Genomic DNA, 22,382 nt, shown 5'->3' with positions numbered 1-22,382 from the left:
GAGCAGGTAGCCAGGGGGCAACTCCCACTAGTAGGCTAGCCTCTTTATCCTGGATACGTAGTAGAACGTTCGCCGTCGGGTATCTCTTTGTATCCCCATGGATACACTCTATATTCCAAGGAGAATCATAAGATAGTCTATTGCTTGGAATTAGGCCCTCTAGGATCAGGGTTTTTCCAGAGCCCGAGTCCAGCATGGCGTTTACTTTTGTCCCCTCCAGAGATGCTGGGACTAACCACGGATTGTGGTCCCCTCGGAGACAAGATGTGGCAGTGGTTCTGCCATATGAACAGTCCATCTCCTCATCTCCTGAGTCCGCAAACTCGGTCGTCCGCGGAAGCTCTCGACGGGGCTCGGTGTTTGGACCTCTCCGCTGTTGGATGGGGTCCTCCCTTCTGGTTGGTGGGGTTATCCTTTCCACCGGGTGGGTGACAGGAGTCCAGGTTCTCGGGGAATACTGTGGGTGGCGGCCTCCCTTGAGTGATCCAGTGGCCTCGGACCCAGGATGGGCGTCTCTGCGGGAGTTTGTACCAGGAACCCTCCGAGATGGGAAAGGGTCTTCCGATCGGGTTGACTGGATCTCCCGAGCTGGCGGGTTGTAGACCCCTCGATTGTCTGCTATCCTGCCTCTAGCATCACCGGAAGCAACTGGTGTTTGCACGGACCGTTCCCAGCTATCCTGTTGGGTGTCGTCACCAAGGAAGTTTTCCACCAAGCGGACCGCTGAATTCAGGGAACATGCAGCATGTCTTTTTACCCAGGAGCGGGAGGAGGGGGGCAGTACCTGTATGAACTGCTCGAGCACAAACTGTTCAAGGATCTCTTCCTTGGTATGCTTCTCCGGTTGTATCCACCTGGTACATAAGTCTACTAAGCGGTGGGCTACGACCCGGGGTCTGTCTTTGTTTGCGTATTTGACTGTCCGGAACCGCTGTCGGTAGGTCTCTGGAGTGAGGCCTAGGCGATCCAGAATAGCAGCCTTTAGTTGCTGATAGTCCATGGCCTCGTCTGCTGGAAGAGCCTGGTAGGCTGCCTGAGCTTCCCCTATGAGGAGTGGAGCCAGAGTCGTTACCCAGCGATTAACTGTCCAGCCGTGGGCCGTGGCTACCCTTTCAAAAGTGAGGAGAAATGCCTCTGGGTCTTCGGTTGGCTTCATTTTATGCAGCATCACCGGTGGGTTATTTGGAATAGCTGGTCTGCCTGGGGCTGGGCCTTCAACTAGCAGTTGGAGTAGCTTTTCTTCCCGCCGGGCCTGTTGCTCATCTTGCTGGGCCTGTCGCTCATCTTGCTGGGCTTGTCGGTCAGCTTGCTGGGCTTGATGTTCTGCTTGCTTCTCTGCTAGCTGGAGCTGTTGCTCAAGGAACTGAGAAAAAAATTTCTCCATTTTTTTTTTTTTTTTTTTGTGGCCCTTCAGATACAGGGGCCGTCCGACATCCCACTTCTGACACCACTTGTGGCAGGACGGCCTGTAGCCGAGTTCAGGGAACAGTCCACACGTGTAGTTTCAGGATAATGAAAAATGTTCAATGGCTTTATTTCTCCACAATAACATAACATGCGGGTACACTGTCCCTTTAACAAAAATAAATCCTGCTCCGTGATGGGAGAAAAACTGACTAACACAGCAGACCTATCTAGCAGGCTGGCTGGCTAAACCATAACCAAACCTTCAGAGTCTTTTAAGCAGTCATTCAAACAAATGAAACAAAGCTTACTTTGGCTGCAGTAAGTAGTGTGTTGTATCCTTCTGGCTAGCAGCACATCTATCCATGTGCTCTGGTCTGAGAGAGCCAGCTACTGCTGGTAACAAGATCCTTTTCTACCTTTCTGGCTCTCAGGTGTCAGCTTACTTCCTGACTATCTAAGTTCCACCTGAGTTAACCCTTATGAGTGCTGGATGAAGCACTCAGACATATGTCTCCCAGGCGTAACTGATAGGAGTTGACTTCACTCTGTCACAGTCCCCATGCCAAAATGGAAGCGGCAGCATTATCTGGGAGTGATGCCGCGGTTTCCTGCCGTAGAATCTTTCATCCGACACTGGAGCAAAGAGGATAGTCCACCAATGTTACCAAATGATTACTTGGGCGAAGACAAAAGCCACAATAGTGTAGCATCTTCTAGTGTGTCAGAGAGATTGTGGATTTACAGTAACTATTACTCTCACAAACTTGGCTGTAAGGGGGAATCCACAAGTGGGATTCCAATCTAGTGTGTATATTCTCTCTGCGTCCGTTCAATTCACACCTGAAATCTAGAAAGAGAGAACATTAGTATAGATCTAATATAAAGGTTTTATATGCACATTCAACTCTCACTCGTAATTTGGTTGAGAAAATAAGAATTTCCTGGGAGCCCGGCGCGGCATCGACAGCAGGGATATCCTTAAAACCTGACTTATTGGTGGCCTTTGAAGACTGGCATTGGCCACCCCTGAACTAGAAACACAACTTTGCCCGCCCATTAAACGGTATCACCGCTTCCAATGCAAGTAAACACCCTCCAGGACCAGCTCTGCTGATGGGACTTGGAACAACCCTTTCCATTGGCGAGCAAGACTTGGGAAACCCTTTTGGCAAATGTGGTTTTCTTGTGTGACCGATTCTGGTGCAATAGGGTGGTGGTGCTGAATCCTATGCTCTGGGAACCAAAACCACACCACAGCTCAAAAATAGCTCATGGGTTCGCAGGTGCTGAAGGACTGAATATTGGTTGGCTATCCCCAAAATATGCTTGGTGCGATTCCCTGAGGATAGCGGTCATATTGAAGTATAAATGTGTAGCAGTGAGGGACGTTATCTGACTTTATTGCAAAGTAGACGCTGGAGATGGTGGTCCAATTCACCTGAATACAGAGATCTGTTCTCCAGCGCACTGAATAGTGTCCCTCGTTATTATATTGGTCCAGGAAGGATGTATGTAATATCTTTATTTCTATAGCACCATCCTTGTGCACAGCGCGTCACAGCAGTAATACACGGGACATAATAATATAACACACAGTGGAAATAAGGGCTTCATAAAAGTCATAGGAAAATGAGTCCCTGTCCCAAAGAGCTTACAATCGAAGGATCTTTATACATGGTGTGGTTGCGGTTCTTTATTGGTCTAACATTACTGTTGACAGGGCTCGAAAAATGTAACTTGCCTGCATCAGTCCGCCATGGAATTAAGCCGCTACGCAAGGCATTGTGGGGCGTGACTTCAGGAAGCAGAGCGGTGATTGGCAGCTCTGCTTCCCAAGCAGTTCTTCAGCATGATGCGCCAGGTCTGGGTATGCATGGAGGCTCCGCCAAGCTTTCAGGATCACAACGCCTATATCGAGGGGGAAACACTCGCGGACGGGGAACATTTGCCCAATACAGGGATCATGAACGGACAAAGATCTAGCCTCTCTCTCTAACCTCCTCCAACGTGGCCCGTTCCTGTATCTGTGGTTTCCCTCCGGTGTTCGCTGTAAGAGCGCTACACGCCGAACTCTGCTATGGACGTGTGTTACAATGTGTCACAGGGGAGTAGGTGGACGATGTAGCAGCTGTATTGGTTGTGGAGAAGTGTACATCACTTGTGATGTGTTTTAACGGACCAGTAAGATAGTTCTGTATAGAGCAGTGTTTCCCAACTCCAGTCCTCAGGGAACCCCAACAGGTCAGCTCTTAAGGATATCCCTGCTCCAGCACAGGTGGCTCAGTCGCTGATTGACCCACTTGTGCTGGAGCAGGGATATCCTTAAGTCCAGACCTGTTGGGGTTCCCCGAGGACTGGAGTTGGGAAACACTGGTATATAGAGGAAGATGTAGCGTGCTGACCTTTCCAGACGTGTGTGTGTGTGTGTGTCTGTGTGTGTCAAATTGGTGCAGTTTGGTATTTCCTAGACTTTTTCACCAGACGCAAATGGTCAACCATGGCAGTGAACGTTTCTGTGTGTGTTTGTCACAGGCATCTCGTTCGTGCTGTTCGTGCGCTGGGCGTCCACAGGAATATGCCATGACTGCCTTTTATTCTCATGCGCTGCTTGCTGTGTAAGAGTATTCACCTGTTGGAGGTCTTACATTGTGTTGTGCACCTGTGGCCTCTGCCATCTTCATGATGTGTCCTGATCCTTTCTGTCGGCACCCTTGTGATAATAAATAATGCAGTATAACTTAACCGGCATTTTGATGTTGCTTGTGCATTTAATTTTCACTGATCACCAGAGATCCTGAGTGTTGACACTGAGCATTGAAACATGTCGGCGACAGGGGAGGGGGGTTAGAGAGTTAAATGTGCTGGCAGTTTGACATGCTGTGTGGAATGACATGGGGCGTGAGACCCCATGGGACTGAGTACAGTTACAACTTTGTAGCAATGCTATTTAGGGATGGGAGATATGGAACCAGGGCTGCTGTATATATCTGTGCCGTGTTCCTGTGACTTGGAATGAAAATTCCTGTGTGTCCGTCATTTAAAGCATTCCCCCGGGGAGTGTGCACGTGTTCAGAGGCGTGGGTGGGTTAGCCGTGTCTGGAGGGTGAATACAGGGAGGAGAATGTATTGTGTTGCACCCGAGACGGATACTTTTTATAGGTAGGAGAAGCCTGAGCTATTTGTGGCGTTTTCTCCCCTATCATTAGAGGGATTCACTTGGTTTCTCCCCATATCTGCGGGTTCCATGCAATAAGGAACTGCGGGGGGTAGGTTATCCAAAGTTGCCTGTCCGGCAGACAAGGGTCAGTTTTTTGATGTATTTTGTCTCGTCCTTTTTTATGGGGCGTTTTTTATTTTTTACATCTGCTTTGTTCATGTGTAATGAGCAGTTAAGATATTGAGTGTCTGGGAAGTCAAAATGCAGCTCTCCCCAGAGCTCGGTGCCAGTGCAAACAATGGCATGCTAACCTCCACCCCGGCAGGGCATGCAAAGGGGGCAAGACACTAACATTAGGAAGGCTATAGGGCAACTTGTTGGAGGTGATGTGATTAGCTGATGTCAGGGAATGGAGCTGGCATCAAACAATGGGATCCAGTCAATGTCTGCAAATGATGCCTGTACTGGAGGCGTAATGCCTCTTAATGGTGATACTATTCGCCTGTATAAATATGGATGTTGGTTACAGGGTGATCCCGCTGGAGTACATAGATATAACTTGTATTTGTTACACGGCAATTCCGTTATATTGGGAAGTGATGCACGTAAAACGGTTATCTTGATTATCTCACACACCGCTCCTCCTCTATACAAATCCCTAACCCAGGCTACCGGTCTCATGCAGCACACACACACACACACACACACACACACACACACACACACACACACACACACACACACACACACACACACACACTCTTCCCTCTGCCCATCTCCTTTCTTGACCTCCCACCTCCAAGACTTCTCCCAGGCAGCATCACACATATGTAATTCCCGACCCCGCTACATCGCTCTCCCCCACCTCTCGCACATTTAAACCTGACCTGAGGTCTTCAACCTCCGGCCTCTACCATAATCCCGATCCCCTGTTATACAGCTATGAGATTCCCCACTCAGTAACACTCCTACCTCCGGCCTCTCCCATAATCCCGATCCCCTGTTATACAGCTATGAGCTTCCCCACTCAGAAACACACCAACCTCCTACCTCCGGCCTCTCCCATAATCCCGATCCCCTGTTATACAGCTGTGAGCTTCCCCACTCAGAAACACCAACCTCCTACCTCCGGCCTCTCCCATAATCCCGATCCCCTGTTATACAGCTATGAGCTTCCCCACTCAGAAACACACCAACCTCCTACCTCCGGCCTCTCCCATAATCCCGATCCCCTGTTATACAGCTGTGAGCTTCTTCACTCAGAAACACCAACCTCCTACCTCCGGCCTCTCCCATAATCCCGATCCCCTGTTATACAGCTATGAGATTCCCCACTCAGAAACACACCAACCTCCTACCTTCTCCTGTACCTCATGTTTCCACGCTCCCTTCCTTATAGAGTGTAAGCTCCTGGGCGCAGGTCCTGATTACTTACTGTACCCGTGTACGATATGTTAAGGTTTTATTGTTATCGCATTGTATAGTTCTGTGGAATATATTGGCAAGTTTTAAATAAATGACGATAATACTCAAAATTAAAAAGGGTGACATTGCTGCAGGTAATAGGTGAATGAATCCTCCATTGCAGTTAATGGGGGTTACTGATAAGTGTGTATCGGGTGATCCTGGCTTTCACGGGGCAAATCTTCTGTAATACTATAGTACTACTGGTGATGCTTGTTAGAGGGTATTCTGTTGACCGCTCGGGGTATTTCTTGCGGGTAATCCCGACTTCTAACCGGAGATCCTGTTGAAGCCGAAGGGAGCAGTGTAATGGGGGGATCCTGACTTCTGTGAGGGTGATCCTACTGAGGCGTAATGGGGAGCCCCTGACCACTATATATTTAGGGTTCCCAGGTGTCCAGTATTGAACCGGACTGTCCTGTATTTGGTCACTGTCCACTAAAAAGCGAGACGCAATACGGGACTGGTGTTACCTCTGGACATAATGACCTGCTCGGCTTGGGGGGCTGCGGGATTTCCCAAAGCAGGGCTGTTGCTAGGGGGCTGGACAACTTCCTCCATTCTGATTGGTTTCATTACCCAGCAGCAGCCAATCAGGAGGAGGCGTCGGGAGCCTGGGAGTGGGGCCAAGGAGAGGAGGAAACCGCATGGAGCTGAGAGAAGTGTGTCTCTTTTGTGTATGTCGCACCTTTCACCGTTGTGGCCAGTATTTTTGGAGAGCCACCTGGCAACCTTAGCTATGTGGGGCGAGGGGTAGTGTTTAGGAGCAAGGGGTGCACTGACGTCTGCGGGAACATGTCTGTGATGGGAGGACCCGGCTGCTCCCATTATCCGATACACCGTGTGCTATAGAAAGTAACAGTTGCAGATCTCTCCGGGGCGGGGAATGGTCGGGTACAGGGAGAGGTGAAAGTTTGGCGTTGGGCCAGACTCTGCAGTGAGGGGGGGGGTGAGGGGGCAGGGGGGATGAAGGGGGGGTGGGGGGGTTCATTCAGCTCAAACCTCAAACGACTTAAAAAATGTTTAAAAAAAAATAAAAAATTAAGAGATAATTCCATGTCCAGAGGTTTCAAACCAGATGTAACTGGATTCTCCCCCCCCCCCCCGACCTCGCTATGAATCATGGGTAAAAGTAAGCATCTTCCTCCCCCCCCCCCCCCCCCCTCCTCCTTCTTTTTTTTTTTTTTGTCTTTTGTTTAATCTCACTGTACAGCTCATGATTGGATGATTGGCAGAGCAATGCCCACACTAGGCAGGGATCCCGCAGGTCTTTATAGGGGGGATTGGGGGGGGTGTCATGCAGTCTGTGCCGCCCACCCAACGGAATCCTTACAGGGGAGTCAAAAAAAAAACCCCCTTCTCCCTCCTTCTACTTCCCTGTCCCTTCCTTGCCCCTTCCCTGTCCCTTTCCTGCCCCTTTCCTGCCCCTTTCCTCCTCTCTTCCTGCTTCCTTTTCTCCTGTTCCGTGGCCGGAACGCAGGAGACCCGTGAGTATCCGTGGGAAATGCGCCTGCCTGCGGCTGGCCACCGAGGGGTTAACGCGGAATGCGTGCGAGGGTAATAATAATGCATATTGTGAGAGCCGGTGTGACCGCGCGGCGTGAGATTGCCGTGATATATTCCTGCGTTCGGCACCCCGGTGAGCGCGTTACCCTTGCAGCGCCCGCACAAAACCCTCTTATTTAGGGGAAAGAAATTCTTTTGTCGCTAGCGCTGATGGATCATGGATTGAGGTAATTGCTTCCTCCCCTCCCCCCTCCCTTCTCCTCCCCCCCTCCTCCTCCCCTCTTCCCCCCCCCCCCTCTTCCCCATCCATGTCTAACCCTCCCCTCCCACCCCCCCTTCTCCCCCCCCCTCTTTTTCTCAGATCAACCTCATCCTCTCTCCCTGTGAATGGAGTCTGCGGGCTGACGAGAGGCTGGTGTTGGCAGAATGCCAGCTCTGCGTGTGTGTGTGTGCACGTGTGTGTGGTGTGTGTGTGTGCGATGGCCTGCAGTCTGGGCCTTTTTATATAAGGAGCATGCGTCATCTCACACTTGACGGAAGGGTCTGGCGGAGGAGGGGGGCCTCCCCCCTGAGTTGTGGGGGGAGGTGGGGAATTTAATCTGTCTGACCCACGGAAGGGAAGTCATGCAGTGGCAGGTAACGGCTGCAGGCTGCCCCTGCACATGGGGGTACCTGGTTTTGAGGGTGCGTTTGACATGCTTTAGGGACCCTTGATGAATAGTTGTGATGCTTGGTTCCTGGTAACCATGTCGGTTTTCGTGATGTGTGTGTGTGCGTGTGCACGCGCGTGTGTGTGTGCCGGTTTCCTTGTAACGCTGTGCCAGTTTCCGTGTTGTGATACTGTGTGTGTGTGCCGGGTTCCTTGTTGTAACGCTGTACCAGTTTCGGTGTTGTGATGCTGGCTGTGTGTGTGTGTGTGTTGGGTTCCTTGTAGCGCTGTGCCAGTTTCCGTGTTGTGATGGTGTGTGTGTGTGTGTTGCTCACGTTGTGTAGGTGTTGGGATTGACACTGGGTCTCTGCGTTAGTCGGGGGTCTGTCAGCCGGTAAGGGGTTGTTCTAAAAACGGTTTAACTTTCACTACCTCTGTGCTGCTCGTTCCGTGTGTGTGTGTGTGTGTGTGTGTGTGTGTGTGTGTGTGTGTGTGTGTGTGTGTCTGACACATAAGCCACACAGTGAATATAGACGTGTAAGAAGCAGAAAAGTACATGCCACAAATTGTGTGCAACTATCTGGCCACTTCCACATTGCGGTGTGTTTTGACTGTGTGGGTGTGTGTTTCCGCTTTGTGCCTGTCGGCCGCCCGCGCTCTGTCGGCCGCCCGCGCTCTGTCGGCCGCCCGCGCTCTGTCGGCCGCCCGCGCTCTGTCGGCCGCCCGCGCTCTGTCGGCCGCCCGCGCTCTGTCGGCCGCCCGCGCTCTGTCGGCCGCCCGCGCTCTGTCGGCCGCCCGCGCTCTGTCGGCCGCCCGCGCTCTGTCGGCCGCCCGCGCTCTGTCGGCCGCCCGCGCTCTGTCGGCCGCCCGCGCTCTGTCGGCCGCCCGCGCTCTGTCGGCCGCCCGCGCTCTGTCGCACATGAAACACTTTTATGCCTGACTTTCCTGTATCCCGTTTTCCTATGTCGCATCGTTCTCTATCAAAGAGGGATATGTTACGCGAGATCCGAAACCCCCTCCTGTTCCCGGACCCCCCGTCCTGTTCCCGGACCCCATGGCGGCACATTGAAATGGCCGTCGCTGTCCACCCTGAACAATGCCTAACCTGAATGTTGATTCCGTGTTGACGCACAGACTTTGTAAACACGCGGTGCGGTGTGTGGGAGGTTTGCCGGGATTCTGCGCGCGTACCTGTGCGGATTTTGTATCCGACGCGCTGAGGACCGCGCGTGTTGTAGGGGTTTCCCCAGCCCTGCCTCCCCTCGCGCGTGAAAGCGGCCTCACTCTGGTGTGTTGTACGTTGCAACGGTGAAAATGTTGTTTAACAATCTTTACACAAATGCAGTTTCACTGCCCATCACATTTATACCAAAGGCGGCCAACTCCAGTCCTCAAGGGCCACCAACAGGTCAGGTTTTCAGGATATCCCTGCTTTACACAGGTGGCTCACTCTTTGACTGAGCCACCTGTGCTGAAGCAGGGATATCCTTAACGTGTTGGTGGCCCCTGGCTTGGTGGCTCTGTTGGTGTAGAGGTCGAAGTGCTGTGTGCGGTAATACAAGTGTAATTGTTTGCCGGCAGTAATGTGTTTCCCAGCGTTGGGTGAGAGTTTATTCCCGCCAGGCCGCGGCCCCTCGCTCGGGAACTCCCGTGGGAAATATTAGCCACGTGGTATTACTGCTGATTACCAGCCGTGCGCCATCGTATGTTTCCTTTTATATTCGCCAAAAATAGGTGTTCTACTTGGCCATGTTTGGGGCGATAGGCGCGCCCTGTGCTCCAGCGGCAGTATGTTACTAGTAGCGGTACTGAGTATCTCTGAAGAAACTAGTGAAACGGTTAGGTTCGGTAGTGAGGACACGCCGGGGAGGGACACGTCAGGACGTCACACTACACGCATTGCCTTGTATCCAGCTGCAGGAAATGGTTACTAGAGCGGGGGAGCATGCGTAGTGTCCCAGCCTTTGAAGTGGGTGATTCTGGTTTGATCGCGGTGTCCGCTTCTTGTGACCTTGGGCAAGTCACTTTATATCCGAGCCACTAACATTTACGGGGGAAGGGCCCCCGCGACAGTCTATGTACATGCAGGGCTGCGCGTTTCCCGGCCACGTACACGCGTGTTACCCCGAGCAGGGCTGCGCGTTTCCCGGCCACGTACACCCGTGTTACCCCGAGCAGGGCTGCGCGTTTCCCGGCCACGTACACCCGTGTTACCCCGAGCAGGGCTGCGCGTTTCCCGGCCACGTACACGCGTGTTACCCCGAGCAGGGCTGCGCGTTTCCCGGCCACGTACACCCGTGTTACCCCGAGCAGGGCTGCGCGTTTCCCGGCCACGTACACCCGTGTTACCCCGAGCAGGGCTGCGCGTTTCCCGGCCACGTACACCCGTGTTACCCGAGCAGGGCTGCGCGTTTCCCGGCCACGTACACCCGTGTTACCCCGAGCAGGGTTGCGCGTTTCCCGGCCACGTACTCGCTTGTTACCCCGAGCAGGGCTGCGTATTTCCTGGCCCCGTACACACGTGTTACCCTGAACAGGGTTGCGTGTTTCTCAGCCCTGTACACACGTGTTACCCGAGCAGGGCTGCGTGTTACCCCAAGCAGTGCTGCGTGTTTCCCACCCCTGTACACACGCGTGTTACCCTGAGCAGTGCTGCGTGTTTCCCACCCCCGTACACGTCTGGATGAAGGTAACACCTTTTTCAGTTGTAAAGATGATGCTAATGATCGTAGACGTTATTCTGTTACCCGCCTCTGTGTGTCTGACGTGAGCAGATCACGTGCCCAGTCCCATCCGCACACGCAGATCACGTGCCCAGTCCCATCCGCACACGCAGATCACGTGCCCAGTCCCATCCGCACGCGCAGATCACGTGCCCAGTCCCACCCGCACACGCAGATCACGTGCCCAGTCCCATCCGCACACGCAGATCACGTGCCCAGTCCCATCCGCACGCGCAGATCACGTGCCCAGTCCCATCCGCACACGCAGATCACGTGCCCAGTCCCATCCGCACACGCAGATCACGTGCCCAGTCCCACCCGCACACGCAGATCACGTGCCCAGGCCCATCCGCACACGCGCAGATCACGTGCCCAGTCCCATCCGCACACGCGCAGATCACGTGCCCAGTCCCACCCGCACACGCAGATCACGTGCCCAGTCCCATCCGCACACGCAGATCACGTGCCCAGTCCCATCCGCACGCGCAGATCACGTGCCCAGTCCCACCCGCACACGCGCAGATCACGTGCCCAGTCCCATCCGCACACGCGCAGATCACGTGCCCAGTCCCACCCGCACGCGCAGATCACGTGCCCAGTCCCATCCGCACACGCAGATCACGTGCCCAGTCCCATCCGCACACGCAGATCACGTGCCCAGTCCCATCCGCACACGCAGATCACGTGCCCAGGCCCATCCGCACACGCAGATCACGTGCCCAGTCCCACCCGCACACGCAGATCACGTGCCCAGGCCCATCCGCACACGCAGATCACGTGCCCAGTCCCACCCGCACACGTGCAGATCACGTGCCCAGTCCCACCCGCACCCGCACATGCGCAGATCACGTGCCCAGTCCCACCCGCACACGCAGATCACGTGCCCAGGCCCATCCGCACACGCAGATCACGTGCCCAGTCCCACCCGCACATGTGCAGATCACGTGCCCAGTCCCACCCGCACCCGCACATGCGCAGATCACGTGCCCAGTCCCACCCGCACACGCAGATCACGTGCCCAGGCCCATCCGCACACGCAGATCACGTGCCCAGTCTCACCCGCACGCGCAGATCACGTGCCCAGGCCCATCCGCACACGCAGATCACGTGCCCAGTCCCACCCGCACACGTGCAGATCACGTGCCCAGTCCCACCCGCACCCGCACATGCGCAGATCGCGTGCCCAGTCCCATCCGCACACGCAGATCACGTGCCCAGTCCCACCCGCACACGCAGATCACGTGCCCAGGCCCATCCGCACACGCAGATCACGTGCCCAGTCCCACCCGCACACGTGCAGATCACGTGCCCAGTCCCACCCGCACCCGCACATGCGCAGATCACGTGCCCAGGCCCATCCGCACACGCAGATCACGTGCCCAGTCTCACCCGCACGCGCAGATCACGTGCCCAGTCCCATCCGCACGCGCAGATCACGTGCCCAGGCCCATCCGCACACGCAGATCACGTGCCCAGTCCCACCCGCACACGCAGATCACGTGCCCAGGCCCATCCGCACACGCAGATCACGTGCCCAGTCCCACCCGCACGCGCAGATCACGTGCCCAGTCCCATCCGCACACGCAGATCACGTGCCCAGTCCCACCCGCACACGCGCAGATCACGTGCCCAGTCCCATCCGCACACGCAGATCACGTGCCCAGTCCCATCCGCACACGCAGATCACGTGCCCAGGCCCATCCGCACACGCAGATCACGTGCCCAGTCCCACCCGCACGCGCAGATCACGTGCCCAGTCCCATCCGCACACGCGCAGATCACGTGCCCAGTCCCATCCGCACACGCAGATCACGTGCCCAGTCCCATCCGCACACGCAGATCACGTGCCCAGGCCCATCCGCACGCGCAGATCACGTGCCCAGGCCCATCCGCACACGCAGATCACGTGCCCAGTCCCACCCGCACACGCGCAGATCACCTGCCCAGTCCCATCCGCACACGCAGATCACGTGCCCAGGCCCATCCGCACACGCAGATCACGTGCCCAGTCCCACCCGCACGCGCAGATCACCTGCCCAGTCCCACCCGCACACGCAGATCACGTGCCCAGGCCCATCCGCACACGCAGATCACGTGCCCAGTCTCACCCGCACGCGCAGATCACGTGCCCAGGCCCATCCGCACACGCAGATCACGTGCCCAGTCCCACCCGCACCCGCACATGCGCAGATCGCGTGCCCAGTCCCATCCGCACACGCAGATCACGTGCCCAGTCCCACCCGCACACGCAGATCACGTGCCCAGGCCCATCCGCACACGCAGATCACGTGCCCAGTCCCACCCGCACACGTGCAGATCACGTGCCCAGTCCCACCCGCACCCGCACATGCGCAGATCACGTGCCCAGGCCCATCCGCACACGCAGATCACGTGCCCAGTCTCACCCGCACGCGCAGATCGCGTGCCCAGTCCCATCCGCACGCGCAGATCACGTGCCCAGTCCCACCCGCACACGCAGATCACGTGCCCAGGCCCATCCGCACACGCAGATCACGTGCCCAGTCCCACCCGCACGCGCAGATCACGTGCCCAGTCCCATCCGCACACGCAGATCACGTGCCCAGTCCCACCCGCACACGCGCAGATCACGTGCCCAGTCCCATCCGCACACGCAGATCACGTGCCCAGTCCCATCCGCACCCGCACATGCGCAGATCACGTGCCCAGTCCCACCCGCACACGCGCAGATCACATGCCCAGTCCCACCCGCACACGCAGATCACGTGCCCAGTCCCACCCGCACACGCGCAGATCACGTGCCCAGTCCCACCCACACACGCGCAGATCACGTGCCCAGTCCCACCCACACACGCGCAGATCACGTGCCCAGTCCCACCCACACACGCGCAGATCACGTGCCCAGTCCCACCCACACACGCGCAGATCACATGCCCAGTCCCACCCGCACACGCGCAGATCACGTGCCCAGTCCCACCCGCACACGCAGATCACGTGCCCAGTCCCACCCGCACACGCGCAGATCACGTGCCCAGTCCCACCCGCACACGCAGATCACGTGCCATCGCTGCCTTAGCCCCTTGGGAGCCATTTGTTGACTTCCCATCTGGTAGCCAAATGGTTAATACCGTAATCTTTAATGGGCGTGACGTTATACCGTTACAAACCGATGAGACGCCGCCGCCGCTGGAAGCTACAGAGGGAGACGTGAGGTTCCTCAGCAGTGCGAATCCATCTCAGAAGTGGCTATCATAATTCACTACCTGTGGAAGTGGGAGAAGCCATTAAAATCCGTTCCCACTGACCATTGGCAATGTCCCGTTACCCGCCTGTGCCTCAGGCATAGAAGTTAAATTGCAAGCTCTGCGGGGCAGTGCCGCTGCGCTGGACCGCGTTACAGACCTGGATATTATCATACAATAAAATAGTGTGACTTCTTATTGTAGGCGTAATCTTGGTGATTGGGTGGCTCTGTGTGGAAATGAATACTCGCCACTCCGCTATAGGGGGACTGTGCAGGGTTTGGGGTTCTGCTTGGCTGTGCTTACTGGGGTAAGTGGGCTTTTTCCGATATACACGGGAGAAAGGGAGAAGAGAGGTGTTCGTGTTCTGTGTCACAACCCACAATCCTCCCTGAAACGGCAGAAATGGTTACAAATAAATACGATGTAAATGTGTGCCGCTCAATGCACCCTGGCTGCCAAAATGTGCTGTTTTTAAAGCTCCCTTTAGAAGCTGAGATGTGGTATATTAGATGGCCTATAATTTGCTGCCACTCGGGGTGTGTTGGAATACACAATGCAGATCTGAATCCGCCATTGCACACAGAGGGAGTCCTGTAAGTGCAGGTTATACAGGGTGATGAGACGATGTCTCTCATTGGGCAGTAGGACATTTGTAACCTGAATGCTAAGCGCAGACAAGTTCAGTTTGCATCTTGCTTTGTTAGCGGGCGTGAAGGATGCAGCAGATCCCAGACAGCATGACGGCGGCTCTCTCACTTACACTGCCTCTGTGCAGGGAGAGGGGCAGGGTGCCTCTGTGCAGGGAGAGGGGCAGGGTGCCTTTGTGCAGGGAGAGGGGCAGGGTGCCTTTGTGCAGGGAGAGGGGCAGGGTGCCTCTGTTGCAGGGAGAGGGGCAGGGTGCCTCTGTTGCAGGGAGAGGAGCAGGGTGCCTCTGTGCAGGGAGAGGGGCAGGGTGCCTCTGTGCAGGGAGAGGGGCAGGGTGCCTCTGTGCAGGGAGAGGGGCAGGGTGCCTCTGTGCAGGGAGAGGGGCAGGGTGCCTCTGTGCAAGGAGAGGGGCAGGGTGCCTCTTTGCAGGGAGAGGGGCAGGGTGCCTCTGTTGCAGGGAGAGGGGCAGGGTGCCACTGTGCAGGGAGAGGGGCAGGGTGCCTCTGTGCAGGAAGAGGGGCAGGGTGCCTCTGTGCAGGGAGAGGGGCAGGGTGCCTCTGTGCAGGGAGAGGGGCAGGGTGCCTCTGTGCAGGGAGAGGGGCAGGGTGCCACTGTGCAGGGAGAGGGGCAGGGTGCCTCTGTGCAGGGAGAGGGGCAGGGTGCCTCTGTGCAGGGAGAGGGGCAGGGTGCCTCTGTGCAGGGATGTGACGCATCTATCGGTGTGCAGCTTCAGTGAAGAGCTCAATGCTGTGTGATTGTGTGATTGTGTGATTGTGTGATGTGGATCATGCTTTCTGGAGGTTGCTGTGCTTCAGCTCTTGCATGTGATTGTAGATTAGCGCCACTTCTTCATACATGTTACACGTCCGCTTGCTACACCTGTGTGTAACTTGTGTGCATTCCAATGCAAACTGCAACATATGTTTCTGAAGAGGGTCTCCTTATATTATACACACAGCTAGGGGATGTGTGATACTTCCCCATATAACCTGCAGAAAGGAGGTCAGCCTACATTAAATCGTAACCAGGACTGTCTGATCCTGTCCCTGATACTCTGCAGGCGGGAGGTCATCCTACATTACATATACACCCAGGACTGTGTGAGCCTGTCCCTGATACTCTGCAGTCGGGAGGTCATCCTACATTACATATAACCCCAGGACGGTGTGAGCCTGTCCCTGATAATCTGCAATCCAGAAACCATTTCTGGCTCTTTCGTTCCAAAAAATAGTTGACCTTCCGCGTGGGATGAAGCCGGCGGCTGTATGCGTGGGATGAAGCCGGGGGCTGTATGCGTGGGATGAAGCCGGGGGCTGTATGCGTGGGATGAAGCCCGGGGCTGTATGCGTGGGATGAAGCCGGGGGCTGTATGCGTGGGATGGAGCCGGGGGCTGTATGCGTGGGATGAAGCCGGGGGCTGTATGCGTGGGATGAAGCCGGGGGCTGTATGCGTGGGATGGAGCCGGGGGCTGTATGCGTGGGATGAAGCCGGGGGCTGTATGCGTGGGATGAAGCCGGGGGCTGTATGCGTGGGATGGAGCCGGGGGCTGTATGCGTGGGATGAAGCCGGGGGCTGTATGCGTGGGATGAAGCCGGGGGCTGTATGCGTGGGATGGAGCCGGGGGCTGTGTGCGTGGGATGAAGCCGGCGGCTGTATGCGTGGGATGAAGCCGGGGCTGTATGCGTGGGATGAAGCCCGGGGCTGTATGCGTGGGATGAAGCCGGGGGCTGTATGCGTGGGATGAAGCCGGGGGCTGTATGCGTGGGATGAAGCCGCGGGCTGTGTGCGTGGGATGAAGCCGGCGGCTGTATGCGCGGGATGAAGCCGGCGGCTGTATGCGCGGGATGAAGCCGGGGGCTGTATGCGCGGGATGAAGCCGGGGGCTGTGTGCGTGGGATGAAGCCGGCAGCTGTATGCGTGGGATGAAGCCGGCGGCTGTATGCGTGGGATGAAGCCGGGGGCTGTGTGCGTGGGATGAAGCCGGGGGCTGTATGCGCGGGATGAAGCCGGGGGCTGTATGCGCGGGATGAAGCCGGGGGCTGTATGCGCGGGATGAAGCCGGGGGCTGTATGCGTGGGATGAAGCCGGCGGCTGTATGCGTGGGATGAAGCCGGCGGCTGTATGCGTGGGATGATGCCGGGGGCTGTATGCGTGGGATGAAGCCGGCGGCTGTATGCGTGGGATGATGCCGGGGGCTGTGTGCGTGGGATGAAGCCGGGGGCTGTATGCGTGGGATGAAGCCGGCGGCTGTGTGCGTGGGATGAAGCCGGGGGCTGTATGCGTGGGATGATGCCGGGGGCTGTATGCGCGGGATGATGCCGGGGGCTGTGTGCGTGGGATGATGCCGGGGGCTGTATGCGTGGGATGAAGCCGGCGGCTGTATGCGTGGGATGAAGCCGGCGGCTGTATGCGTGGGATGAAGCCGGGGGCTGTGTGCGTGGGATGAAGCCGGCGGCTGTATGCGTGGGATGAAGCCGGGGGCTGTGTGCGTGGGATGAAGCCGGCGGCTGTGTGCGTGGGATGAAGCCGGCGGCTGTATGCGTGGGATGAAGCCGGGGGCTGTATGCGTGGGATGAAGCCGGCGGCTGTGTGCGTGGGATGAAGCCGGGGCCTGTATGCGTGGGATGAAGCCGGGGCCTGTGTGCGTGGGATGATGCCGGGGGCTGTGTGCGTGGGATGATGCCGGGGGCTGTGTGCGTGGGATGAAGCCGGGGGCTGTGTGCGTGGGATGAAGCCGGGGGCTGTGTGCGTGGGATGAAGCCGGGGGCTGTGTGCGTGGGATGAAGCCGGGGGGCTGTATGCGTGGGATGAAGCCGGGGGCTGTATGCGTGGGATGAAGCCGGGGGGCTGTATGCGTGGGATGAAGCCGGGGGCTGTGTGCGTGGGATGAAGCCGGGGGCTGTGTGCGTGGGATGAAGCCGGGGGCTGTGTGCGTGGGATGAAGCCGGGGGCTGTGTGCGTGGGATGAAGCCGGGGGCTGTGTGCGTGGGATGAAGCCGGCGGCTGTATGCGTGGGATGAAGCCGGCGGCTGTATGCGGGGGATGAAGCCGGCGGCTGTATGCGCGGGATGAAGCCGGGGGCTGTGTGCGTGGGATGAAGCCGGCGGCTGTATGCGTGGGATGAAGCCGGCGGCTGTGTGCGTGGGATGAAGCCGGGGGCTGTATGCGTGGGATGAAGCCCGGGGCTGTGTGCGTGGGATGAAGCCGGGGGCTGTGTGCGTGGGATGAAGCCGGGGGCTGTGTGCGTGGGATGAAGCCGGGGGCTGTGTGCGTGGGATGAAGCCGGGGGCTGTGTGCGTGGGATGAAGCCGGCGGCTGTATGCGTGGGATGAAGCCGGCGGCTGTATGCGTGGGATGAAGCCGGGGGCTGTGTGCGTGGGATGAAGCCGGCGGCTGTATGCGTGGGATGAAGCCGGCGGCTGTATGCGTGGGATGAAGCCGGGGGCTGTGTGCGTGGGATGAAGCCGGGGGCTGTGTGCGTGGGATGATGCCGGGGGCTGTGTGCGCGGGATGATGCCGGGGGCTGTATGCGTGGGATGAAGCCGGCGGCTGTATGCGTGGGATGATGCCGGGGGCTGTATGCGTGGGATGAAGCCGGGGGCTGTATGCGTGGGATGAAGCCGGGGGCTGTATGCGTGGGATGATGCCGGGGGCTGTATGCGTGGGATGAAGCCGGGGGCTGTATGCGTGGGATGAAGCCGGGGGATGAAGCCGGGGGCTGTGTGCGGGGGATGAAGCCGGCGGCTGTATGCGTGGGATGAAGCCGGCGGCTGTATGCGTGGGATGAAGCCGGGGGCTGTATGCGTGGGATGAAGCCCAGGGCTGTGTGCGTGGGATGATGCCGGCGGCTGTATGCGTGGGATGAAGCCGGGGGCTGTGTGCGTGGGATGAAGCCCGGGGCTGTGTGCGTGGGATGATGCCGGCGGCTGTATGCGTGGGATGAAGCCGGGGGCTGTATGCGTGGGATGAAGCCCGGGGCTGTATGCGCGGGATGATGCCGGGGGCTGTGTGCGTGGGATGAAGCCGGGGTTGTGTGCGTGGGATGATGCCGGGGGCTGTATGCGTGGGATGAAGCCGGCGGCTGTATGCGGGGGATGAAGCCGGCGGCTGTATGCGTGGGATGATGCCGGGGGCTGTGTGCGTGGGATGAAGCCGGGGGCTGTGTGCGTGGGATGAAGCCGGGGGCTGTGTGCGTGGGATGAAGCCGGGGGCTGTGTGCGTGGGATGAAGCCGGGGGGCTGTATGCGTGGGATGAAGCCGGGGGGCTGTATGCGTGGGATGAAGCCGGGGGCTGTATGCGTGGGATGAAGCCGGGGGCTGTATGCGTGGGATGAAGCCGGGGGCTGTGTGCGTGGGATGATGCCGGGGGCTGTATGCGTGGGATGAAGCCCGGGGCTGTGTGCGTGGGATGAAGCCGGGGGCTGTGTGCGTGGGATGAAGCCGGGGGCTGTGTGCGTGGGATGAAGCCGGCGGCTGTATGCGTGGGATGAAGCCGGCGGCTGTATGCGTGGGATGAAGCCGGGGGCTGTGTGCGTGGGATGAAGCCGGCGGCTGTATGCGTGGGATGAAGCCGGCGGCTGTGTGCGTGGGATGAAGCCGGGGGCTGTGTGCGTGGGATGAAGCCCGGGGCTGTGTGCGTGGGATGATGCCGGCGGCTGTATGCGTGGGATGAAGCCGGGGGCTGTATGCGTGGGATGAAGCCCGGGGCTGTATGCGCGGGATGATGCCGGGGGCTGTGTGCGTGGGATGAAGCCGGGGTTGTGTGCGTGGGATGAAGCCGGGGGCTGTGTGCGTGGGATGATGCCGGGGGCTGTATGCGTGGGATGATGCCGGGGGCTGTATGCGTGGGATGAAGCCGGGGGCTGTGTGCGTGGGATGAAGCCGGGGGCTGTGTGCGTGGGATGAAGCCGGGGGCTGTGTGCGTGGGATGAAGCCCGGGGCTGTGTGCGTGGGATGAAGCCGGCGGCTGTATGCGTGGGATGAAGCCGGCGGCTGTATGCGTGGGATGAAGCCGGGGGCTGTGTGCGTGGGATGAAGCCGGGGGCTGTATGCGTGGGATGAAGCCGGGGGCTGTATGCGTGGGATGAAGCCGGGGGCTGTGTGCGTGGGATGAAGCCGGGGGCTGTGTGCGTGGGATGAAGCCGGCAGCTGTATGCGTGGGATGAAGCCGGGGGCTGTATGCGTGGGATGAAGCCGGGGGCTGTGTGCGTGGGATGAAGCCGGGGGCTGTGTGCGTGGGATGAAGCCGGGGGCTGTGTGCGTGGGATGAAGCCGGGGGCTGTGTGCGTGGGATGAAGCCGGGGGCTGTATGCGTGGGATGAAGCCGGGGGCTGTGTGCGTGGGATGATGCCGGGGGCTGTGTGCGTGGGATGAAGCCGGGGGCTGTGTGCGTGGGATGAAGCCGGGGGCTGTATGCGTGGGATGAAGCCGGGGGCTGTATGCGTGGGATGAAGCCGGCGGCTGTATGCGTGGGATGAAGCCGGGGGCTGTATGCGTGGGATGAAGCCGGGGGCTGTATGCGTGGGATGAAGCCGGCGGCTGTATGCGTGGGATGAAGCCGGGGGCTGTATGCGTGGGATGAAGCCGGGGGCTGTATGCGCGGGATGATGCCGCGGGCTGTATGCGTGGGATGAAGCCGGCGGCTGTATGCGTGGGATGAAGCCGGGGGCTGTGTGCGTGGGATGAAGCCGGCGGCTGTGTGCGTGGGATGAAGCCGGGGGCTGTATGCGTGGGATGATGCCGGGGGCTGTATGCGTGGGATGAAGCCCGGGGCTGTATGCGTGGGATGATGCCGGGGGCTGTATGCGGGGGATGAAGCCGGGGGCTGTATGCGTGGGATGATGCCGGGGGCTGTATGCGGGGGATGATGCCGGGGGCTGTATGCGGGGGATGAAGCCGGGGGCTGTATGCGGGGGATGAAGCCGGCGGCTGTGTGCGTGGGATGAAGCCCGGGGCTGTGTGCGTGGGATGATGCTGGGGTCTGTATGCGTGGGATGAAGCCGGGGTTGTGTGCGTGGGATGAAGCCGGGGGCTGTGTGCGTGGGATGAAGCCGGCGGCTGTATGCGTGGGATGAAGCCGGCGGCTGTGTGCGTGGGATGAAGCCGGCGGCTGTGTGCGTGGGATGATGCCGGGGGCTGTATGCGTGGGATGAAGCCGGGGGCTGTATGCGTGGGATGAAGCCGGGGGCTGTATGCGTGGGATGAAGCCGGCGGCTGTATGCGTGGGATGAAGCCGGCGGCTGTATGCGTGGGATGAAGCCGGCGGCTGTGTGCGGGGGATGAAGCCGGCGGCTGTATGCGCGGGATGAAGCCGGCGGCTGTATGCGTGGGATGAAGCCGGGGGCTGTATGCGTGGGATGAAGCCGGGGGCTGTATGCGTGGGATGAAGCCGTGGGATGAAGCCCGGGGCTGTGTGCGTGGGATGATGCCGGGGGCTGTATGCGCGGGATGAAGCCGGGGGGCTGTATGCGGGGGATGAAGCCGGGGGCTGTATGCGTGGGATGAAGCCGGGGGCTGTATGCGTGGGATGAAGCCGGGGGGCTGTATGCGTGGGATGAAGCCGCGGGCTGTATGCGGGGGATGAAGCCGGGGGCTGTATGCGTGGGATGAAGCCGGCGGCTGTATGCGTGGGATGAAGCCGGCGGCTGTATGCGTGGGATGAAGCCGGGGGCTGTGGGTGTGGGATGAAGCCGGGGGCTGTATGCGTGGGATGAGGCCGGCGACTGTATGCGTGGAATGAAGCCGGGGGCTGTATGCGTGGGATAAAGCTGGCAACTGTATGCGTGGGATGAAGCCGGCGGCTGTATGCGTGGGATGAAGCCGGCGGCTGTGTGCGTGGGATGGAGCCGGGGGCTGTATGCGTGGGATGAAGCCGGCGGCTGTATGCGTGGGATGGAGCCGGGGGCTGTGTGCGTGGGATGAAGCCGGGGGCTGTATGCGTGGGATGAAGCCGGCGACTGTATGCGTGGAATGAAGCCGGGGGCTGTATGCGTGGGATGGAGTCGGGGGCTGTATGCGTGGAATGATGCCGGGGGCTGTATGCGTGGGATGATGCCGGGGGCTGTGTGCGTGGGATGATGCCGGGGGCTGTATGCGTGGGATGAAGCCGGCGGCTGTATGCGTGGGATGAAGCCGGCGGCTGTATGCGTGGGATGAAGCCGGGGGCTGTATGCGTGGGATGATGCCGGGGGCTGTGTGCGTGGGATGATGCCGGGGGCTGTATGCGTGGGATGAAGCCGGCGGCTGTATGCGTGGGATGAAGCCGGCGGCTGTATGCGTGGGATGAAGCCGGGGGCTGTATGCGTGGGATGATGCCGGCGGCTGTATGCGTGGGATGAAGCCGGGGGCTGTATGCGTGGGATGAAGCCGGGGGCTGTATGCGTGGGATGATGCCGGCGGCTGTATGCGTGGGATGAAGCCGGGGGCTGTATGCGTGGGATGAAGCCGGCGACTGTATGCGTGGAATGAAGCCGGGGGCTGTATGCGTGGGATGGAGTCGGGGGCTGTATGCGTGGGATGGAGCCGGGGGCTGTGTGCGTGGGATGAAGCCGGGGGCTGTATGCGTGGGATGAAGCCGGCGGCTGTGTGCGTGGGATGATGCCGGGGG

The 22,382-nt window shown here is 58.7% G+C and overlaps 1 protein-coding gene across 8 annotated transcripts in view; it reads left to right on the top strand.

Moving 5' to 3' along the window:
• GATAD2B (GATA zinc finger domain containing 2B) overlaps positions 1-22,382 on the top strand; it is a 57,309-nt gene that overhangs the window by 7,284 nt on the left and 27,643 nt on the right. Inside the window, exon 1 of one of the 8 annotated variants that reach the window (XM_075608041.1) lies at positions 7,311-7,585. The exons of 1 other annotated variant lie outside the window; for it this stretch is intronic. In XM_075608041.1, coding sequence (XP_075464156.1) covers positions 7,326-7,585 — 260 coding nt within the window. In that variant the 5' untranslated portion in view covers positions 7,311-7,325. Of the gene's footprint in view, positions 1-7,310; positions 7,586-7,613; positions 7,762-7,929; positions 8,219-22,382 lie in introns of those variants that run through there. 6 more of the 8 variants (XM_075608047.1, XM_075608043.1, XM_075608042.1 and 3 more) reach the window with 6 other exon arrangements.

The sequence above is a fragment of the Ascaphus truei genome, chromosome 7 (genome assembly GCF_040206685.1).
Source record: "Ascaphus truei isolate aAscTru1 chromosome 7, aAscTru1.hap1, whole genome shotgun sequence".
Lineage (NCBI taxonomy): Eukaryota > Metazoa > Chordata > Amphibia > Anura > Ascaphidae > Ascaphus > Ascaphus truei.
This window is presented reverse-complemented; position numbering and strand designations above follow the sequence as displayed.